The sequence below is a fragment of the Parasteatoda tepidariorum genome, chromosome 11 (assembly GCF_982258835.1).
Source record: "Parasteatoda tepidariorum strain Cologne lab strain chromosome 11, Ptep-v5.0, whole genome shotgun sequence".
Lineage (NCBI taxonomy): Eukaryota > Metazoa > Arthropoda > Arachnida > Araneae > Theridiidae > Parasteatoda > Parasteatoda tepidariorum.
The window spans coordinates 56,097,068-56,120,659 of record NC_141765.1 but is presented as its reverse complement, the minus strand read 5'-3'; the positions used below and the strand labels follow the sequence as shown (position 1 = coordinate 56,120,659).

At 26.9% G+C, this 23,592-nt stretch overlaps 1 protein-coding gene across 2 annotated transcripts in view; it reads right to left on the bottom strand.

Moving 5' to 3' along the window:
- Positions 1-11,730, bottom strand: part of LOC107445923 (kelch-like protein 5) — a 44,001-nt gene extending 32,271 nt beyond the window's left edge. For both annotated transcript variants that reach the window (XM_043050408.3, XM_071187969.2), the window contains exons 1-3: positions 11,542-11,730; positions 8,990-9,111; positions 4,922-5,219 (exon numbers count right to left, since the gene is read on the bottom strand). In XM_043050408.3, coding sequence (XP_042906342.2) covers positions 4,922-5,213 — 292 coding nt within the window. In that variant the 5' untranslated portion in view covers positions 5,214-5,219; positions 8,990-9,111; positions 11,542-11,730. The remainder of the gene's footprint in view (positions 1-4,921; positions 5,220-8,989; positions 9,112-11,541) is intronic.
- Positions 11,731-23,592: the final 11,862 nt, after the last annotated feature.

Below are 23,592 nucleotides of genomic sequence, written 5' to 3'. Positions count from 1 at the left end.
AGAAAATTGGATCGGAAATTCTTCGCTAAAAAAAGAAAAGTGATACTCTTTATGGATAAATGCACAACGCATAGTGATCTACCTAATTTATAAGCAGTAAACTTGCAGTTTCTCCCGCCAAACACAACAGCAAAGTTGCAGCCGATGGACCAGGGTATCATAAAGTGCTTCAAACAGTCGTATCGTAAATGGCTTGTCAGAAAAAGGATCTTAAATATTGTAAGCATTTAGAAGATTTGTAATTAATAAATAAGCATTAATTAAATAATCCGACAATATTTTGAAAGTCCAAAACCCAAATTAACGGTAAGTCGAACTTCCGATATGTCGAAGTCTCCTATCAGATTCGAGTTATCGCGAATTCACTGTATGTATATATATATATATATATATATATATATATATATATATATATATATATATATATATATATATATATATATATATAGATACATACATACATACATAAATACAGAAAATTAGTAATTTACTTGTACTTACAAGTACGGAAATTTTAACACTGGCACAAATTAATAGTTATAAAATTTGAAAATAACGCCTCTGCTTTAATAACTTCACAATCATATTTAGAAACTTTAATAGTTTTATTTTGTGCAATTATTTTTTTCCAATTTAACATGTTTTTGTTGCTATAAATATGCTGTTACGTCACATTTTCCTTCATAGAAGATTGAAAACTCCTGCAGAATTAGTGCAAAATGTATAACTAATTTCCTTTTTAGAAGATATTATACAAGGAAATTCGTTCGAATATTGATTAAAGAAATTAAATACTTCTTATTAACTTTCTTTTCCAACATATCTAACGATCTAAACTGCACATGATACACTTTTTTACTTTTCTTACAGGAACCAATAACGGAATTACTTAATTTCATGATGCTCACAAAAGATTTCTTCTTTCAAGAACGATTCTCTCAGCTGAGACTGATCCATATTGCTTTGGGATCATTCTCACTGCATCTACTTTTCACCACAGTTAAAAATTAAATCAATCGGAAATAAATACACTTTAATAATGTGTTCTGAATTTTTTGTAGCGTACATACGTAAACAGATGATGCACATGTGGGAGAAGACGTCTAATTGAATCCAAATGTGCGTGAAAACAACTCAAATTAAGTTTGACGCAAAAATAAACAAAAATTAATGATTGGAGACCAAGATATCGTATAAAAGTCTGCAGGCAAAATATGGGGCATACTTATAGTCTGACTGGATCTGATTTTTAGTATTGCTAACTTCTACTACAGATACCATCTAGGAATGCCTACCACTGATGAATACAAAACTTCACTTCATGATATAAGTGAAGCATTTGGAAATAAGTGTTTTATTTTAAAAGGGTTATTACATTTCCTCATATTATATTATTTGTACCTCTAATTGGTAAATGGGATAATTAATATTGTAAAAGTATTGGCTAGCGAAAAATATACATTCTTCTTGATCCAGAAAATTACGCCAACATGAATTTTACTAAACAAATTATGTATATTTTTTAATTCGATTACAGTAATTTCCGTTAGATACATTATATAACAAATTAGAATTATATTAGGTCAAAATAATGTAACCAATAAACGAGATTATGTAAGCATGAAACAAACTAATATAAATTGCATATTAGCACCTTCGTTAACCAGGTCATGAGATATCATGCGGCAATCTTTTTATACAGTTTAGGTCAAAAAACAGATTTAGTATAAGCAAGATGCATAATATCATCCAACTATTTTTGCAGAAAATATTCTTTCTCATGACAAATAAATATTCTTTATTAAAACAAACTTATTGTAAAATTTTAAAGTTAAAATGGTTGCTAAAATAAGAAAATCTAATTAATAATCTAAGAAAATAATCTTTATTGATTACTACTCTTCAATGATAGATATATAATATAATAACCCCCTGTACTCGGCTGACAATGAACGTGTTAAACAAAATTTCTAGAAAAAAGCTCAGAGAGTAGTATAAAAATTAATAAAACAAAATTAAGCAGAATCAAATAATATAAACAACCTAATTTCTACCATGATTTTCTCTCCTTGGGTGATTTCAATTAGGTCTTGACCGTAAAAAAAAAAAAAAAAGACTAAAAGAATTAAAGGTTTTATTTAAAACGAAATGTACTTTTTTAAAAGATGTCAGAATAAATAAAAATAAAAAAAATGTCAAATGTTGCTCCAAGTTCATCCTTATATTACTGCTCTACTTTAAAATTCCAACCTATTCCCATTTCTTTTCCTCAAAAACGATAAAACATTGCTCATCATCTCTCCCATTCATTGCTCATTTACTCCTCCCCAACTGCAAAATTACCCTATATTTGAATTTGCATTTCATAAAATAGTTAAATTAACAGTAAATTTGTATTCTGATTTGAAGTTTTCTATAAGAAAAAAATAATCATTAATTGTTAAGATTTGCTTTTAGCTAAGAATTTCACAATTTGGCTAATTTACAGGCTAATAACTTAGAAGTTCCTATTTCGGTCATTGTGTTAGTAAAGATAATCTATTTTTTTCAAGCAAAAGCAACTATTGTACTGAGTGGGAAATAAAGTTTAATTTTTATTGAAGTAATTATCAATTCATAAATAGTACTATTTATAACTTTAAAGGTTGGTTACACAGTTGAGCCTTGTTAACATGAACACGCTTAACATGAATTTCTTTTTACGTGAACTAATTTTCAATTCCCGTCAAATTCTGTTCGAATATAATACTTTAAAGTACGTTTAATATGAAATATCTGTTAAGGTGAACTCAAATTTCATTACCCTAGGGAAAAAATGTACTTTAAATGTGAACAGAAAATTTATTTTCCATCTGATAGACAAGAAAACTGATCACTCGCTGTTCTTAATCTATAAAAGGTTCTTTGAATGCTCAGCATTACAGCACTCAAATGAAAAAGTTGTGTGAATTGAATTTATTGAGGGAGAGGGGCCAATACAGCAAACACCATAAACCCTTTTATACTCTAATATAAATATAGGTGTGAGTGTAAAGAAGAAAAAAAAGTACCAAAAGTTCACTTTTTGAATTTTATCTGAAATGTATTTTTTTCTTCCTTTATAACTTTATTTTATTTTTTAAAGTAACAGGTTGTATTTATTATGAGATACATAGAAGTTATTTAATTAATATAAAGCCCAAAATAAAAACATTTACTGAAATAAAATGTATATATTAATTTATATATTCGCAATAAAAATGTAAGATTATAAAATGCAAATTGATACCAGATATAGATAATAGAAAATATCTGTACATAGTACAATTTTCCTCAAACATATTTCTGAACAGATAACTTGAACTACTTTTAATAAGAACAAATTTTCGGTCCTTCGAGTCGATATTAACGAAGTTTGACTGTATAAGCTTAAAAAATATACTTAAAAGTAAGTTAAAGCAAATCAAGAAGAAATTTTTAAAAAAAAAAATTATAAATAATTATTATATGTAAAGCTAAATCAGAAATGAGATAACAAAATAGTTTGAAAACTCTCTTACATAAAATAATTGAAAAATCTTCTGATTTAAAAGCATCATCTTTATGAAAAATCTATTAGTTCTGTATACAATTTAATATAGAAAAATTAAGTCAGCTGTTCAATCAGAATTTTAAAGGATGACCTGAATTCCAAATTGGAGATTAAAATTGTAAAACTACTGTAAATTACATTTCTTTACAACATTTTCACCCTTGACATTGACATCGTGTTAATAAGATATTGTTAAAAATAAAATTCCATTATGTTAAAATAAATGAAAAAAGTATTTATTCTTTATTTATTATTAAATCATTAGTCTTAAAACATAGCTTTACTACTTTATGTGTGCCAATTCGTAGTTTTTATTCTTTTTCATCATACTATTGTTTTCAACCTTTTTTAATAACAGAAATATAATGCCTTAAACATCTCATTAAAAATTTTCATTGATTTAATAGCTTGGAGGAGAATCACTGTTATAAGGTATTTTAACATGCAATACTAAAATAACAAAGATATTGAGTATTTATTGAAGTTAAGTAATATAAAAGCATATTTAAAATAATCAGTAATGATTCTTCTTTTTATCATGTTAGCATAGTTATGGAACTAAAGAAGATACTAATTTTGAACTTTTAAATGTCAATTGATAAGATTATTCAATAAATAAAAATGGTTCCTGCAAAACTCTTTTGAACGATTTAGTAAAAGTTGAATATTTTACTTAAGCTTAAAGTATTCAACTCTTAGTTTAAAATAAACCAAGAAAAAACTCTGTTTTAAACTGATAAAACCATGTTTATACAAAAAAAAAAAAAAAAAATTGGACTGTGGATTTTGTTTACTTTTTATAAGGAATTTTTACCGAACACTATCCTTTAATAATTTTTAATTCAACCAATATTAAAACATAGTAATATAATTCATCGCTTATTTCTATGTATTAATAAAAAAACATTTAGGTTATTTTTTTTCAAATTAATATGAGACTCTCATATCACTCTCAGAAAGTGATATAAAATAAATCCACCAGTCGGATTAGATGAAGTAGCTAAAGAATATTGACAAAAAAAAATTCACTACTCATTATCAAGTTCATTCTCCTGTCTTAAAATCAACATATAAATGCATGTTTGACCTCACTGTTTGAATATAAAACTTTCTAGTTCTGCACAATAATAACAGACTCATTTAAATATTTTAGTGAGAAAATCATGTTACATAAGAAATTGTTTTTTTTTTCTTCTTGTTCTTAAATTAAAGTAGCTTAAGAAGCTTAATAATCATAAGAATTAAAAAATTACATTCAAAATTAACAAAATATAAAAATAAGAAGCCTGTTTAATTTGCTAAAGAAAAATCAATGAGGTAATAATCAAAAGACAATATAAGTATAGTTACCAGTATAGCAAAATTCAACCAATGCTTGTAAAGCAATAGGATCAGTGCCTTCCATTGGTATGCGACTCAGAGTAGCTTCCATGAGATCACTTGTGAACATTGCATAAAAATAATCACTGGCAGAAGAAAGAACAAGACGATGTGCAGTTATTTCAATATTGGAAACAACAAGGGTGATATCAGTAAGTTTGTCAGCTAAACATAGATCTCTCATTCTGTTTAGACTCTGCTGAGCATGACACTGAGAGACAAATTTCTCATTAGTATTCTGAGATGGTTCTGCCTCTCCCATGATTATCTAAACAATAATGTAAAACATATTTATGAATACTTTTTTAAATACAATGTAAAAATATAAATAAGCAAAATTTGGAACCCATTCTTATTTTAGAGCTTCTAATTTTAATCAAATTCGATGCACAAAAGCCTGTCAAATTAAGTTCTAAAGCATTTCAAAGTGAGAAACTAAGAGTCATAGTAGTAATGATAAGGGCTCTTTTGAGATTGCTTGTATGAACACAACCTGTAATAGGTAAAAGTTGAGATTAATCTCAAGCTAGTGCATCTTTTAAATTAGTAAAGATTTTGGTTGTAAGTTAAAAGTATGTACTTAATATACAGATACTGTTAAAAAATGAAAACTTTAGACCTTTATAGAACATTTAAAAACTATTCTAAACCATTGAAATTGTAAATAGAAAACTCTTCTTATTTTCAAAACTCCTTCCGTTCAGGGTTAGAAATTAGAATGTGACAATCAGGTGTCAATGGCACCTAAATATTCTTTCTTAGTTGTCAAAAAAGGTGTAATTTTTAAAATGATATTTTTAACTATAATATTTATGGATTGTTATGATAGTAGTAAAATTTTTTTTCAGGGTTTAGACCTTAAAATTAACATGGTGCTAAAAACTGAAAAGGATACTGTATACCCCCCAAAAAGGGCTCCATTACAATAATAGGACATAGTAGTATTGATGGATACCACTCTAAAAAAATTTCAAGAGAGAACTTACATTTTAACACATTAACAGTCTAGTGTTATTTAGCAGAATAATTCAGAAATTTGTAGCTCACTTTGCATGAGAATCGCCCAAATATTATATCAATAATTTTATCTTTTTTATAAATTTTGCAGTATCTATTGTAATTTTTTTAATTTTTAAATAAAATAGTCTAAATTGGGAAGATAAAAGAAAATCATATTATTTATAAAATAAAACAAGGAAGGATTCTGAGCAATCTACACTTCTAGTAATTTACTTTTAAACTTTAAGCTTTTATATTATTATCGGTACAAGTAATTCTTGAAAAATTTTAAGTTTCTCTTTATATTATTGTTATGTGTCCTTTAATACAACTTTAGAACTATAGTGCTACTAGAAACATTTGCTAGCATATATTGATCTATATTTAAAGTATTTTTATGCTATAAAAGCTAATTTTCAAGACATTTTTATTTCTACAAATGTTCAATTTCGTAAGAAATTTTTATTTAATATTCTAAGAATTGACTTAAAAGACACGCATAGTGCTATTTGAAACAAAAAAATTATTTTTTATTTGGTCAGGAGAACGGTTGAAAGTTTGGTCTTCTCAATGGTAATTTTACTATTTGCTTATTTTGCCATATCTCGAGATTTTAATTAAATGAATTTTATAATTTTTTTAATTTTTTGTTGATGAATTTTTAAACAAAATTCATTTATTTAAAGATAATTCCAAGCAAAAAATAAATTTTAGCAATTATTCATACAATTTTTGTAGTATCTAATTTTACAAGGCAAAATACAAAATTTGATCAAAATTGATCGAATTGCTCCTGAGCAATCGAATTTTAAAAAAGTCTCATATTTAAAATTTTGCTTTCTCAGGAACTATTCAACCGGTTTTGCTCCAATTATGCATTTTGCAATTTAAAATTACCTACTTTAAAATAATGTAAAAAATTGAATACCTTACAATTCAAAGTATTTCAACAATAATTAGATAAAATAATAAAAAAATTATAAATATTTATTAAAGTTTATATTTTGCATGAAAATATGTTTGGATAAACAAATTTTATAATTGTGTGCAAAAATTTTTAAACTCACTTAAAAAGTTATGGAGATATGGTGAAATATGCAAGAAGTAATATTAACATTAAGGGATTCAAACTTTGGATTGCTCTCCTTACCAAACTATACAGATCATATTTCCTAGATAGCGGCTACCCCCTATGTTTTGGGGGTCAAAAATCTGAATCTGTTGCAAATAAGCAGGGTTCATGATTTTTTAAAAAAAAATCAAAAGAATCAGATTTTTTTTATTTAAATCGGATTTTTTTTATTTAAATCAGATTTTTTTGATTTTTAATCAAATACACTGTAAGAACTTTAATTTATGATTAAAAAAAAGTTATAAATGTTTAATCAAATTAACTTAATATTAAAACTATATTGTAACAATATTTTAGAAGCTCTAACTAAAATAATTTTTTTTTATAATACATGGCTTTGAATGCATAGCAACCATTTTGAAACAAATGCATGGTTAAAATTTAAAGACTAGATGAAATAGAGAATTTAAAAAATACTTCTGGGTTTTTCTGAGAGGTACCTATTTTGTGAAAATTAAAAATTATATTAAAAAATCAACACAAATATAGTAAAAATATGGATTTATCATTTCTTACGAGACACAAAAATAAAATTTTAAGGAAAAGTATTTTGTGTGACTATTCTATCATTTATAATAAAGTTGAATTTGTAAAGGTACCGTTAAACAGTAGTAAATTTGGCTTGGACAGACCCCTGTACTTTAACTATTAAAACAAAGTTTCAGTTAGCAAACCATAACTTTAATTTAAAATTGTGATTTCTTTTTTTTCTCTTGATTTTTAAAATGACAAAATAAATGTAGCAGACTGTGTTTATAAATGCAGTCATTCATCAAAAAATAAATAAATATTTAATCTACATATTTTTATATTAAAATATTCATTTTTAATTCTATATCAAAATAGATAAGTTAAGCTAAAAAAAAATTTAGAAAATTTATGTACTCATTGGAATTTTTTTTCAATCAGATAATGTCAAAGATACTGTAAACATATTATGAGAAAAAAATACCAGTTAATAACCCTACTGCATCAAATAGACTTTGAAAGAGTTTGAAAGGGAAGAATGACACTATATTAGGAAAAAAACATCTGAATTCATCAGCCCTTTTTTTTTCTTTTTCTATTTTTGGCCTATTAGGGTAATTTCTTTTTAATATAACCTCAAGCTTCAGAAATATACATTTTCCACCAATAAAATATGATGTAGATTTTAATTCACGCTTTTTCATTCGAAAGGTAGAATTTAAATTAATATTTGTATTATTTTTTGAAAAAAATTCATGTTTATTAATTACTTTCTACAGCTATGCAAGTCTATATTGAGACAGCATTAAATGTTTACTTTAATCTGTACTTTCAATCTCAAGAATCAAAAGATTTTTAAAAATGTAATTTCAAATGTGTTGGAATTTAACACACACAAAGAAAGTAATTTCGTTAACTAAAATTAATTAATGCAGCAATTTATTTAAATTAAACTTTAATACTAATAAAAGTATCAAAAATTTAAAACACTGTTTTTTAACTTTTAAAATCAATATATATAGATAAAAAAAATTAGTTGATTTAAATCGTGATTTAAATCAACGAACCCTGCAAATAAGGTATGCTTATTCAGAGAAAGTATGGTTTTGTGTCTGATTTTGCAATTTAAACTATCGTCTGCATTAATTAATTAGCCTATCTGAATTCATCTCTTCAAACCAGTAAGATTGACTCCTAAGATATGAAGTGATCATTTGATTAAAAGTTATTCAGGATGGGTGTTTGTTTGTTTTTTAGCACTGTACAGTGCAAAGAAAACCCCGAAAGCCTTTGACTTAATATTCGGATTTTGACATACTCAATCTATATGGTTCGAGAGGTTCTTTTTCCTTAAGAAAATAAGTGAGATTAAGAAAATTAAAAAAGAAAAATAAATAAACATAATAGAACAATATAATTATACCCAGTTCCATACTTACAATTAGAAATTTTTCCTACACTAATGTCATTCTTAAATTTTTACAGGAGAATTCAAGACTATTTGCAGTATTTTGCATTTGATAATTATTCTGCATGTCTTTTCCTGATAATTACTGGCAATCTAAAAAGAATCCAATAATGATACTTTGAAATCCATATCATTTCATCATTAACACAAGAAAAAAAACATTTTAATAAAATATTTTGACCAAATCTAACAAGATGTTTCATTATATCTGCTCAATACATAATTTATGTTTGTGTTGCCCCAAATGTTTTTTGATCTTGCACAAATTTAACAAAAAAAAAAAAAAAAATTGTGGTTTGTCCGAGAGTAGCAATGAGTTATACTGCTTGAGTTGGTCCTCTTTTGTGATGAATTTTTTTTTTTTTTTTTTGTTCTCAAACCTGGCCATTATTTAGGGTCAGTGTTATATTACTAGGCATTACAATTATTTAAAAACCAAAAATCATGGATTATGTAAAATAAGTAATCAGGAGAGAATTTTTTCGAAGGAAAAACGATCAGTTTATTTTAAGTCGTTTTTAAACAATTCACAACCTTCGAAACCAATGTGCACTTGACATTGTGTTGATGAACTGAGTGACAATGCGACTACAACTGTAAATTATGTATTCTACTTTATACAAGCACAACTATGTCTTTTTATTTTAGTTACTCGTTGTTACAAAACTTTTGTAAATGTTACTTAAAATAACATTATATTTGGTTATAACTCAGTTTTTCAAAATTCTAGATGTTACTGTTTCAGCTTAACTTTTATGCTAACTAATTACAAGGTATCTGCTTAATTTTAGATTTTCAAATTCATGATTTTCCATGACTAATTCCGAGAATTTTTCATGACTTAACTAAGTTACTTTTATTTCCGACAAAAACAGAACAATAAATTTAAAAAGGCATTATAATAACATTAATTGAAATGATAGGTATTACCAAAACTGTTATACTCTACATCTTCTTATTTATAGATTTTAAATTGATAAAAAAAAAAAATAATAATAATAATAAAAATTCTGAAATCACAGAATTTTAAAAGACAATTCACTCCAGAAATGATGCTTTTTCTTTCATTTTTTGAAAGAACACCATAATTTTTAAAGAACATGATAAAAACATTTTATATTTTAATAAAATATGACTGTGAGTGGGGATTTTGTTAGAAATTAAGATATTCGAAACACCATGAAATTTGGGGATTCCATTTTAAAAATTAAATTTTTCGGCAACCTAAATCCATGACTTTCCCTGATTTTTTTAAAAAAAATAGTTACAATTATGACATTTCATGACAAATTTAGTTCAATACTGAAATTCACGACTTTCCATGATTTTTCATGACATTCCAGGTACGCAGATACCCTGTAGTTAACCTAGGAATTTTCCTAGACATTGAAGAATTAGACTCCTAGAATTTTCCAAATTATTGCTTCCAGAAGGAGTTCTAGGGAACTCTTCTCCATGAATATGTACAAATTTCCCACCACTGTTCAAGATATGTAATAATGTGATGATGAAGCATTACTTTGTAATAACTTAAACTTTGTAATATTTTTCCATCTGTTGAATTCTACTTTTATACTACTCTCTGTATTATTACAATTGTTGTCTTTGTATACTTGAAAGATCTTAATAAAATTCTTTATTGTCTTCTGGTTGGAGAACTTTGCATGGCTGTGTGGTTACTTCAGTGCATGCGGCACTCAGACTAGTCTTTGCTTTTACACCAGTGCTTTCCTGGGGCCTAAGTCCGCAGACATCCTTCAACCATTGACACAGATGTGCTGCTGTTTTTCGTCGGCAAGTCATCCCTTGAGTGTTGATTTTGTACTTGAGTAGTCACGAGCACTCACTTTGCACACACAGGTAACTACAGTAGGTAACTGGATATGCAAATAAATCTTACACATTAAGTTTTTCTAGTTTCTCATTTATCACTGGTTTATTCTCTACAAATTTTAGGCGACTATTTTACAGTGAATAGTAATATGAAATTTCTGTAATGAAGTTTTAAGTTATCTTTCATATTTAACACATAATATTAAAGTTCATTAAATAAGTAAGATATCTGCCTCTAATTTAGACCATACCTTTCAAAATACAGCAACTTTAAGTGAAATAAATGAAGCCGCTTTTGACATTATTATCTTGAAAAACTGGATGCAAAACTAATTATTTTTTCACAATTGTTTTATTTTTAAATATAAAAATTACAAGTTATCATAATCATCTGTTATTTCACACAAAATTATACTTAAAGTTTATGTATGCTCATTATAGGACCTTAAAGAGCTGGAATTTAAGAGATTAAAATCCTACAGATTTTGTAAAAGAACGCAGCTTAGGACCAAATGACGCTTTTAATAAATGAAATAAATATAAATTTCATTAAACAAAAAATAATTTTCCCATTTTCATACATCTCTTGCACTAAAAAATTTTAATTAATCAGCTTTAAGTTTCCGTTTAATTTATAATAGCAGATATATTTTCTTACTATTCTTTAAAATGAAAACATAAAATACTTACCTTTTAGAAGTATTGGATATCAGTAGAATGAATATAATACTGTTAATTAGATATTACATACGAAGATAACAAAACAAAATTATTGACAAAGATAATTTTTAAAAAAAAGTTAGCGATACAAGTCAATTCTTCCCATTTGACAGTTTCCACAAAAACCATAACAATAAACAGTACAGTACTACAAACAACGAATTGCTAGAAGCTTTTCCGTCTGCTTATTTCTGTCTCATATGAAGTGCTCTGTATTCGCTTATATAGCCCTTATTTATTTGATCATATCCTGAATGTGGTTCACGCACCTTCAATCACCGTATGAAAAATTTGGAGCCTGATTGGTTAATATTTCGGTTGAAAATATTTTTCATCAATCAGGTACTCCTTGCTTCTTCGACGGTGATCAGCAGTGCGTGTACCGTATTTAGTGAGTATTTGTGATCGAAACAGAATGCTTGGCGCCTAGCAGAAGAGATTAATATTCTTCTAGAGATTAATATTCTTCGTACGACTTATTAGAGGAATTGTCCGACTGAAAACGAATTTGGACAACTCCGCAAGCATGTTATGATGCTACTCAAAAAAGTAACAACGTTGATATTTTACATTGATATAGCCAAATAAGGGATATCACTAACAACATGTTTAACCTTACGCTTTATTTAAGTCGTGATATTAATTTTCTTAAATTGATAACTCTCTGATAACAAAACGAAGATTATTGGCAAGGATAATAATTAAAAAAAAAAGTTATAGCTAAATAAGCCATTGATATAGCCAAATAAGGGATACCACTAACAACATGGCTAACCTCACGCTTTATTTATGTCGGGATATTAATTTTCTAAAATTAATTACTCGCTGATTTAAAAAGTCTGAAATTTTCTAAGTCCTTGAAATACTGGAGCAACCAAAAATGTGTAGGCGAACTTCCTTTCCCTCTTTCTCAGCGAGTTATGATTGTCAAAATTGACCTTGACAATGTTTGAAACAGAAACCGTTTCATAGACGAAGGAGGGTTATAATAACAAAAAAAAAAAAAAAAAAATAATAATAATAATAATCGTTACCCTCTGGTTTCTTTATTTTTTGTTTCATTTCGTGTCAAGAAATTACTAAAACTAAAAACAATATTTTTAAAAAAATTTTCTGAAAATTTCGTAATAGTAAATTTTTTTGCAGGGACTATTTTTTTTTGCGAAAAATTATTATTAAATTTGATTTAAGTAAGAAAAGAAAAAAAACTTTTTAAATTAATTCAGTAATAATTTACATAATGTAACATGATTATATAATCTCAATAGTATCATTCCCGGGATTTAAAATTTTAAATTTTTTTTTCTTACTTTATTCATTGTAATATGGAAAATCCTTGTAACATGTATAAATTGAATATATTCAGTTTTTAATTGTTAAAAATATTAAGAATTTAATTAAAAATTAAGCATCATTTGCTCTCAATCTTACGAACGGAAAAATAAAGGTTAAAAAGTATTATTTTAAAAAAATTTATAGTTAAATGAGAATATATTCATGTTATATGAAATCTATGCTATCGTTGTAAATTTTAAAATGAAAGAAAAAGTTTTACAATCGTAAAATTAATTAATTAAATGATAAAGTCAAATATTTATTTCAGTAAGATTGGCTCAATAATTTGATAATTGAAAACTTCAAAATTAATAGCTTTTCTGAGCTGAAGAGTAAAATTAATAATTTAAAAATATTTTTGAAAAATGTAAGATTTTTACAAATTTGAAATATGATAATTATACTGTAATAATTACTATAATTTAAAAGTGCAGGTTGCACTCCTATAGTTTGAAATACTTCGAAAATAGACGACAATCATTTACATTGAGTGAAATTTCATTGATTAACTTGATTGAATAATAAAGTGTCCATATAATTTTTTTCCATGTACATGTCAATCATTAAGTTAGGAATGAGCCGGATGATTTTAAGGATACACATTTAGAATAAAATATTATTTATTAGCCAAATTCGAAATGATTAAATAAAATAAATATCAATTTTGAGTTATATTTTAAAGATATATCTTTAAATATAGTATTTTGAAGTTATATTTATGCTGAAACCTCCAAGAAACAATTAGAAATTTATTTATATTTTTTGTTTAACTTTTGAAGCTCAACAAGATTTAAATTGAATAGTATTGTGAGTGATATTGTGTAGGATAAAAAAAAGCCTTCATCAAAGTTTAAAAATTTCGTTCTTTTTTTAATATATAAATTGTAAAGTGCGATTTTATAAAATCTGTTTTTGCTAAGGAAACTATAAATTTTTATTTTAGGGAACGACTTGTGCTTAAATGAATACTGGTTGAATAAGGGGATCTTCATTTTCATTTTTCTTCCTGAACCATAATTTAAAATTTTTAACGAAGCCGTCATAATTTTATAATTAGATATTACGTTCTATGATATTCAAAATAGCATGCTTTGTGAATCGAGGAAAATAAGCATCAGAAAAAACTAACCTAAAAAGAGCAACGGATCAAATCACCTCATTCCCACTTGCACAAATTTAATGTCCAATTCTATCCATACCATTGGGTTTTGAAAATACTGAATGATTATTCAAACACAGTAAGGGTATAACGATCAGTGAATGGACAAGTAAGCACAGCTTCTCTTTAGAAAGTTCATAATATTTTTAAAATCTGTAATTTTTGGTAAAGGAACATGTTAAAATGCTTGTTATAAAATGCAATTTATGTAAAAAAAAAAAAAAAATGAATAAAGGAAATTTATAAACTATTGTTTTAAAGTTTTGGTGGTTCAAATAATACCTAAAAATGAATAGCTCCTACCAGTAAATGGATACTTGATATTTTGATTATGAATTTTTAACGATTTATAAGTCATACAATTGCCTGGAATTGAGACATACAATACTAAGTATTTTGAAAAATTTTACACTGGGTCATTTAATGTACATGTGCATCAAAATGTAAAAGTCGATTGAAAAAAATTAAAAAAATTTTTTTTTTTTATTTTCTTTCTCATACATTGTTACTTTGGATACAAAGTAAACTTAATTCCGAAAATACCAAATTTGTTCTTTATGTAGAGTCAATTTTTTTTTCTTCCCCGAACTAACCTGTCCATGAATTTCCTGCTTGGAATCGTAATTGCTTATATTAAAATAGTCAATACGGCAAAATTTAAAAAATATGGGTTAGTATAAAAGCGAAATATAGGCCTTTATGTATATGCAGAAAACACAAGAAATCTGCAGAAATTCTTCATACTGTCCCGAAGCTTTCTTTATACAGGGAAATAGAGAGTGAAACTAAAATATTTGAATAAAGTAACCGTACTGTAAAAAAAGGAAATATAAAAATTTTTACTGCAATAAAATATAAAATAATAACAGACCACCCCAAGATTTGAACTCACGCCCATAGGACTAGCTGTTCGGTGCTTCGTCCCATGGGGGTGGTTCTAGATAATGCCGATGTCATTTTTAATAAATCTTGTTTAACAGTGCAAAATGAAATTTGTGCAAAATCTCATACCTTACCAAGCTTTCTTTACAAATTTACAAAACCTACTTAGAAAATTGTTAGAAACTTTTTAAATTTTTAAGATATTCAAATTCATAAGTTACCAAAATTGCGAGTAAAAAAAAATTGTTTCCTGCGCACATATAGGAGAAATCGCATGTCATAAACACTTCTTATGTTATAAAATAATTCTCGAGTATTTCTTGAGAAATATGAAGAAAAAAAAAAAAGAGAGAAGTGTTTCCATAATTTTGTTTAATCCTTGTAGATTTAACTCAAAAAGTTCTCCTTGAATGAGAAATTGTCCTGATGTTTGACTCAGGAGTTTCTTTTGCTCTTTGTATCGGGTAACAATGATATAAACTTAATTTAAAAGGCTATCATGATTAAGTTCATATAATTTGCCTCTGTTTCCTTACTGGGATGGAATATTTATTGAAGTTTATATACAGTAATAATTGAAGGACTTGAGGAACCATAGTGGTAAGCCTTATTTTTTTTCCAAAGGGGACATTTTTACATTAAGTGTTTCCTTAGTAATGCTTCCAGATAGTTAAAAATTTCTGGAATATGCACCAAACATTCCTATAATGTAAAGTAACCACTTACTGCCAACATAAAAACCGTGGTGTTTTCCAAACCGACAATGTTCTCCTGAACAATTTGAAAAATGTGACTTATTGCCTCCAGCCCTTCAAATATAAAACTTTTTCGAAAAAAATGACATAGTATAAAAACAATGAAATAGTAAAATCATTATTTTAGTAATAATTAAAAGGGATAAACAGTAATGAGAGGGGAAAATTGTCTTTTATTATCGAAGCACTTCATCTTCCAATTAAGGATTGCGATCAGAATTTATGACTTAAATTATGCGAACATAAAATTTTTACAAGTCATATTTGACTTGTCTTTTTTTGAAGATTGAGTGCTGAGGAATGTGAATAGCATATTTCAGAGATAATGGCTTTTCTAACCATTAGTCAGTTGCTTCACCAAAGACTTCTTTTATCAGTGCACGCAATCGAATACTCAATGATAATGCTACAAGCTTTTTACAACACAAACATTGTGTTAAAAAGAATCATTATTTACATATAAAAAGTGTTTTGAAAAATATTGCTTCATTTTTTTTGTTGGTACAATGGGAAAAAATTTTACTTTATCTCTAAACAAATAAAATGAGAGGAATGTGAGTGCATTTAAATATTAAAGATATTTTTTATGAAAAATGTATTGTGACTTAAGTGATTGATTTAAACTGCTATAATACTAAATTACTATAACATTACACGATAAGAAATAATTGAAGATCTTTGTTCAAGATTATTTTAAGTGACATTTTTAAGAGATAGATATAAGATTTAATAGGAATAGGCCATTCTAGCAGTGAAGAAAATAAACTTATTTTGGAAATTTATTAGTTAAACAATGGAATAAATAAAAATTCCGAAAAAATTCCGGATTGCGATCAGAATTTATGACTTAAATTATGCGAACATAAAATTTTTACAAGTCATATTTGACTTGTTGTCTTCTTTTGAAGATAGAGTGCTGCGAATGTGAATAGCATATTTCAGAGATAATGACCTTTCTAACCATTAGTCAGTTGCTTCACCAAAGACTTCTTTTATCAGTGCACGCAATCGAATACTCAATGATAATGCTACAAGCTTTTTACAACACAAACATTGTGTTAAAAAGAATCATTATTTACATATAAAAAGTGCTTTGAAAAATATTGCTTCATTTGTTTTTTGTTGGTACAATGGGAAAATATTTTACTTTATCTCTAAACAAATAAAATGAGAGGAATGAACATACTGAAGAGTGCATTTAAATATTAAAGATATTTTTTATGAAAAATGTATTGTGACTTAAGTGATTGATTTAAACTGCTATAATACTAAATTATTATAACATTACACGATAAGAAATAATTGAAGATCTTTTTTCAAGATTATTTTAAGTGACATTTTCAAGAGATAGATATAAGATTTAATAGTATAAGGCAATTCTAGCAGCGAAAAAAATAAATTTATTTTGGAAATTTTATCGGTTAAACAATGGAATGAATAAAAATTCCGGAAAAGGTTCCTTATTATACATTTACTGAAAGGCAAGAAGCAATTTTTCAAAGTGAAAAAAAAAGGTAGCTGAAAATTTGTTCGACTATCTTGTCATCTAGCCTCTAGAAAAACAGTTTTGAATTTTCCTGGACACACGTAGTGGCTTGCGAAGGTAGATATTTAGGTAGATACTTCGATATTTTTCTGCTCACCAACTTTTGGGTGTATATTTTGGGGACATAAGGATTTTTCAAGTATTCTAAAATGACCTAACCCTTAATTTTTCCATGTATAAGAATAAGTTGTAATCAGCTTTAAGTATAAAACATGATGTAATTTTTTAAAAAAGTAATGAAGCACGTGGTTTTAGTACTATATTCAGCAACTTCTTGATGTATCCTTACTAATAAATTACTTGATGTATCTAATAAAGCTAAAATTACTAACGAATTTGTCAATTATTATTTAACATGACTTTTCAACATTATGGTTTCATTCTCTTTTTCTTTAAGCTTATCTTTTAAGTGCCCATAGTATTAAAATATGCAATTCAAAAATTCATTAAAAAAAATTAGCCTCGTGAAAATTAACAATCAAACTTAAAACAGTGATACTAAGATCAGCGACTATATTCTCAGCGAAACTCAACTTTTACCCTGCAAAAATGATCTAAGTTACACAGGCGGCAAAAGTAACTCAAAATTATGGTATAATTTTTTATTTTTAGGGTATGATAACCAAAAAGTTACTAACAAACATTTATAGTGTCAATAATCTTTCTCAGCTATGCCGTTACAATATTCTTAATAAACTAATTAAAATTCTGAAACTATAAGACATATCTAATTGAAAAGTGGTCAAGTTGATACAGTAAGAAATAAGTAATGGTAGCAGCATTACCATTAAGTGTAATAAAAGATCATCAAGGAAGGTTCCAAGATAGCGCAGATTGTCTAAGTGTCATCATAAGAAAGTAAAAAACGGCCACAGCAGTCATTGTCACTGGTGTGACCGTTTTTATTAGTCCTGAAGAGGTCATAATGTGACTTTGTTGCCTTATCTTGTGATAACACATAAAAGTCTGACTATTTATTGTGACTTTTGCCAGTTGTTATTGTCACAATTATACTTACACACATTACATCATTAAATTAATTTCATCATCAACTATAAATAAGCTATACGTCACAACTATATCGTAGAGGTAAATGTCTCTTATTAAAAAGTAAAATACTGAGTTAAAAAATAGTGAAAAAAAATATTAATACATATTATTCGTTTTTCATTGTAGAATTAGGAAAAAAATCTTCAAGTTAAACGCCTCTTGAAAATACTAAGTTTAAAAACATAAGAACAAGATAGGATACTGAGACACTTTTTTACAAAACTAAATTTTGATAAACTTCATACGATCGTCTAAAATCAGCATTTGTTTCATAGGATTTATTGAAAATTTCTACAAGTATATTTATTTCGAAGAAAAAGAGATGTTTAAATAAATATAGTTTTTTATAGTTAAATTTTAATCTTAATGTAAGAGTAAAAAAAAAAATAACAGTGGTGGTGATGTGAGCCCTATACAGATAATATGTAGTATACTTGCAAGAGATACCACATGAAATAGTTATAAATCACTTGTACACATCAGTCAAATTACAGGAACAAAGGACTAGAAAAAAATAATATAAAAAATCAGATGAATTTTTAAAGTTAATTCTACTCGTATTTTTACAATGACGAATTGTATATGTTCTATTACTTTTAAAAACGCAAGTAATTAAATTTCATTAAAAAAAGACTATTCAATCCATGATGTTCCTTAAAAGCTCTGAAATCAACTAGTTTTATTTGCTGAAGTAATTTAATTTTTTATTTTTATGAAAACCATTTGTTTTAGTCAATAAATGATTAATAGATATAATTTAAGAACATTGCATAAAGATGTGGGTATTTTTTGCAGCTCCTTCAACAAAGGAAAAAAAAAATACAATTTAGATGCCTTAAAATCAAAGCAAAACTATAATTTTAAACTATATATGGGAAAAAGTGGGGTGAGACTACGTAGCTAGATTCGAAGGCCAGATGGAACTGAACTGTTTGACCTATAAACTGTCAGATTTAATTAAGATATTCATTGCTGGAGCCGCGATGGCTCTTTCAATGAGGTGGCCCGGGTTCGAGTACCAGCGATGGCCAGTCGATACGAATTCCGCATCCGGATTGCACCGACCACAATGCTGCGTGAAGTATCCTCAGTGGTATACGGATCATGGGTTAGAGTCCCCTTGCCGTCAGGCTAACCTTGGGAGGTTCTCGTGGTCTTCCTCTCCATGCAACGCAAATGTGTGTGTTAGTTCCATCAAAAAAAATCCTCCACGAAAGAAAATTTCTCCCAATACTTGATCCTGGAGTTTATTTGTTGCGGAAAAAATGCGTCCTTTGACAGATTACGATGCAGTTTAGCAGTAAATTTCTGTAGTTTTAGGGAACAGAATTTTTCTGCAGGAAAGTTACCGAATTATTAAGTTTTGAAAGAAAATATTTCACAGCTTAGGGTTGTTTCATATGGCGACAGAACTTTCAAAGAACAATTTTATAATTATTTATAGCATCGTTTGGATTGTTTCACTTTAGTAAGTAATATTCTTTAAGTTTGGTGCATAACACTCTCTTGATATTAGGAACCAAACCAACATTTGATCAATAACAAATTTTCTGTATGCAAAGTCATTTAAATACAATTTATCATTGGACGCTTTAATAGTCTAGTTTGAGAAAAATCTTGCAAACATTTTTTTTTTTGCGAACATAATTGTTTACATATTAAATTCATTAAGACATTCCCCAATTTAATTAATTATAAATACCACGATATTAACTTCAAGAGAAGAATATAGCGGGTGTGAAAGTACGAAATTTACTTTCATTAAGAATTCAACCAAAATTCGTTTCTCCTATATTTTGAAAGTTATAAAGGCATAACATTTTAAAGTGCCTTTTGTAATATTATAAGTTTTTCCATGTTTTTCTCTATAAGACTTTATATTCCATTGCTATTTGTTAAAAAAAAGAAGAAAAAAAATTACTGCTCAAATGCAAAGTTAATGACGCCATTTTCAAGATTGATATCCGTTGAAAAATTTATATCCTAAAAATATATATTTCTGGCGCAAATTAGTGAAATAGATGTCCCCTATAAAAAATAAGACACCATTAGGCGTTAATTTATGTCACGGCCAAAAAACAGCCTCTATAGAAGTTAATTAAGAAATAATTACTCGGAGAAAACAAATCTTGTAAAATTACAGTACTGCATGATAAGGACATTTCTGATTAAAAAAAAACCCCACAATTCTGGTAAATAAAACCAAAATTTACGGTCTTTAAACCATTCATTTTGTAATTTTCCTTTCATATTGTAACGGTTTACCGGATATTTTAATTTTTAAAATTATTGATTTTATTATCACCACACATTTAGTAAACAAAATACAAAATTTAAAATTAAACTTATCCGTATTAATGATTTTTATGCAATTATCTAAGTTATCATGATAAAATAACTAAATTTTACCACATTTACAAAATGTTATAACATTTTATAAAGCCATATTTTATTTCTAATTTTACTAAAATCATTACCAAAGTACTTCGGTTAAAATTATCGAGCTTTTTGGTGTTCCCATAGAGCCAGAAACACGGTAAATTTTATTATATTCTGATAGTTTGACCGTACCTTTTTTTTTCTCAGTGTAGTAGCTAACAATTAAGTTTAGCCAGCAATTAATAATGTCCTCGAAAATTATCAGGTTTTCTATACTTATGATATTTGAACTATTTCATAGTTGTCATGGTTGTTTAATTAATTTTTATTATATTAAGAAACAAATATTGAAGCATAAATTTTCTTACCACTCTAAATATTTTAATGGAAAATCAAAAATAATTCTTACGCTGAACGCGAAGCCGTTCTGATCATAATTACTTTTTGATGTTTATAGAACAATCTACCTACCAAGCAAAAGAAGAAAAAAAAAAAAAAGAAATTGAACTGGTTTTTTTTATACAAAAATATTTTGCTGAAGTTATATTTTTTTATCATCACGACCGAAGGAATATGTCAGCACTTTTGTAAATTCTGACAAGAAAATAAGTATCGATATTTTTTTAATCTTATTTAAATAGTGTGTTCAACAAATGCAAATGTGTAAGTAGAACAAATCTAACTTACATTTTACTTGCAATTTCGGATATTTTAAAAATAATTCAGAGATTTCTGATAACAATTGGGGGGATTTCAAATTGTTGGACACCTAATATAGTTTTAAAATTGTGTGGGTTTTGCAACAAAAACGATTATTCAATTTAAAAAAAATTTGCTTGTGTTTTTCGTAAGTAAAAAAAGGCAAGTAATAAAAATGTAAAAATATTTTGGGTGATTTTGACTCGAAAATTTCATTTGTGTTAGTAACTCCTCTTACAATCAACCCACAAAGGGAGCACAGCGGTCTGAAATGAAAAACAAATGGTAAAATATAGAAATAAATTACTAAAAATGTCCAGAGAACATTATAATCACAAAGGAAAAATTTCGCATTTTTTTTTCTACTTAAGTAACAGACTAATTTTAGATTTTTTATTATCTGAAACTAAGGGTAAAAACAGACATTAACTTTGCTTTAAATTTCAATTTTGACAACAGAATATATAAAAATTGTATTTTCCTAGCTCAATTAGATTTTTTAAAAGCATGTACTTCAATATTTTTTCAAAATATTGGTCGAAATGTTCAAACGTTATGCATTCAAAAATGTTGGTCACCTTTGGTAACTATAAATTGCACTGCTCTTGAAGGAGAAAAGAAAGGTATAAATGCAACAAAAACACAAACAATTAGCTACGAATCTTTGTGACAAAAATCTTAAAAGTAAAAATTTAAAAATATAGTCCGTGCGTTTGCTTCGTTGAATATTCAAAACCAGAGGAGTAAAGTACTAATTTAAATGACCTTGAAGTTGGTAGAAAGCTATAGTTTTGAAACTCAATCTGAAAAAAAAATTTTTTTTGTGTTCATTACAAGTGTGCAACATTTTTCTGCAAAACATGAAGAATGATTTAAAAGCTTTTTAAAAGAACAATATACTAATGCTAATCGAGGATTCAAAACTTATTTGAAAGACTATTTAAGGATAGAAAAATTTGAAAGCGTGTTTCAAATAATATATTGAATAAGGAACTATATTATTATTATTATTTTCTTTTTCATTCAGAAGACAATACGTTGAAATTGCCTAATAAATAGCCTTGAATTGCCTAATAATAGCCTTGAATTGCCTAATAATAGCCTTGAATTGCCTAATAATAGCCTTGAATTGCCTTAAAATAAATAGATAAATAAATAAAAATTAATTTACATTATTAATATTATGTTGAATGTAATTTACGCTACTTTCATTTCGCTTATTTGGGGTGATTTCACAGCTTTATTAAGCGTTTATTGAGAGCTCTTAGATTCGAGTAGTCATATAGTTTCAACTTTTGTCAAGAGATGGCACAAGTTACACTTTTCTGTCTCTTGTCAAAGAGTTGTTACTTTTATCCTTCCCTGAAAGTGGAGAGTCAGGTGAACTCAGGAAAAAATAAGCTTCCTCTTTGAACCGAAACTGATCCACTGGTTTTAGAATGCATTATCTTCTTTTATTTTTTCACGCGCTTGCTTTAAAAGCGCATGTTCTTTTCTCACGAATTCGGTAGATAAAATTCGTTCTATATAAATTGCAATTGATTCCAATTCTGTCCACAGATGAGAGAGAAGAAGAAAATGTTTGATATATTTAATCTCAAACTAATTACAACGCATTGAAATATTGTTAGCAAATAATAAATTAAATATGTAAATAAATGAACAAATGAGAAAATAAAACTTAAAATGCTGTTAAATTAAAACAAGTATAAGGAAGGAGGGTTTAAGGTGCCGTTAATTTTAAAAAGTATCGGAACAACGAAATTTATAAAGCCTAAAAGTTTCATTACGTGTCCTGGTCCAAAACAAATAAATAAATAAATAAATAAACAAATGAAATGAAATAAAATGAATAAATAAAAAATTTAAATAAGTTTTTAAAATTTCCTTTTGGATTTCTAATTTAGCGTATTAAATATTTAAATGTGAAAATGGTGAATTCAATACAGTGTGAAAACTGCAAATAAAACTATTTTTATAACACATGAATCACTAATTCTGGTTTTCTGAAATCCTTTATAAATCGACATAATCCCCTCAAAAATGAAATTGCGAATAAAAAAAAAACGTTGTTGTTGTTTCTAATGCTACTTGCCAATACCAGCAAGCCTGTTTGGTGAAACCAAGTGAATTTCGGGCAGAGGGTGCATTTCTTGTTCTTCAGAGGGCATGATACGACCATCTTTGACCAAGAATATGTCTTCAGCCACACATAC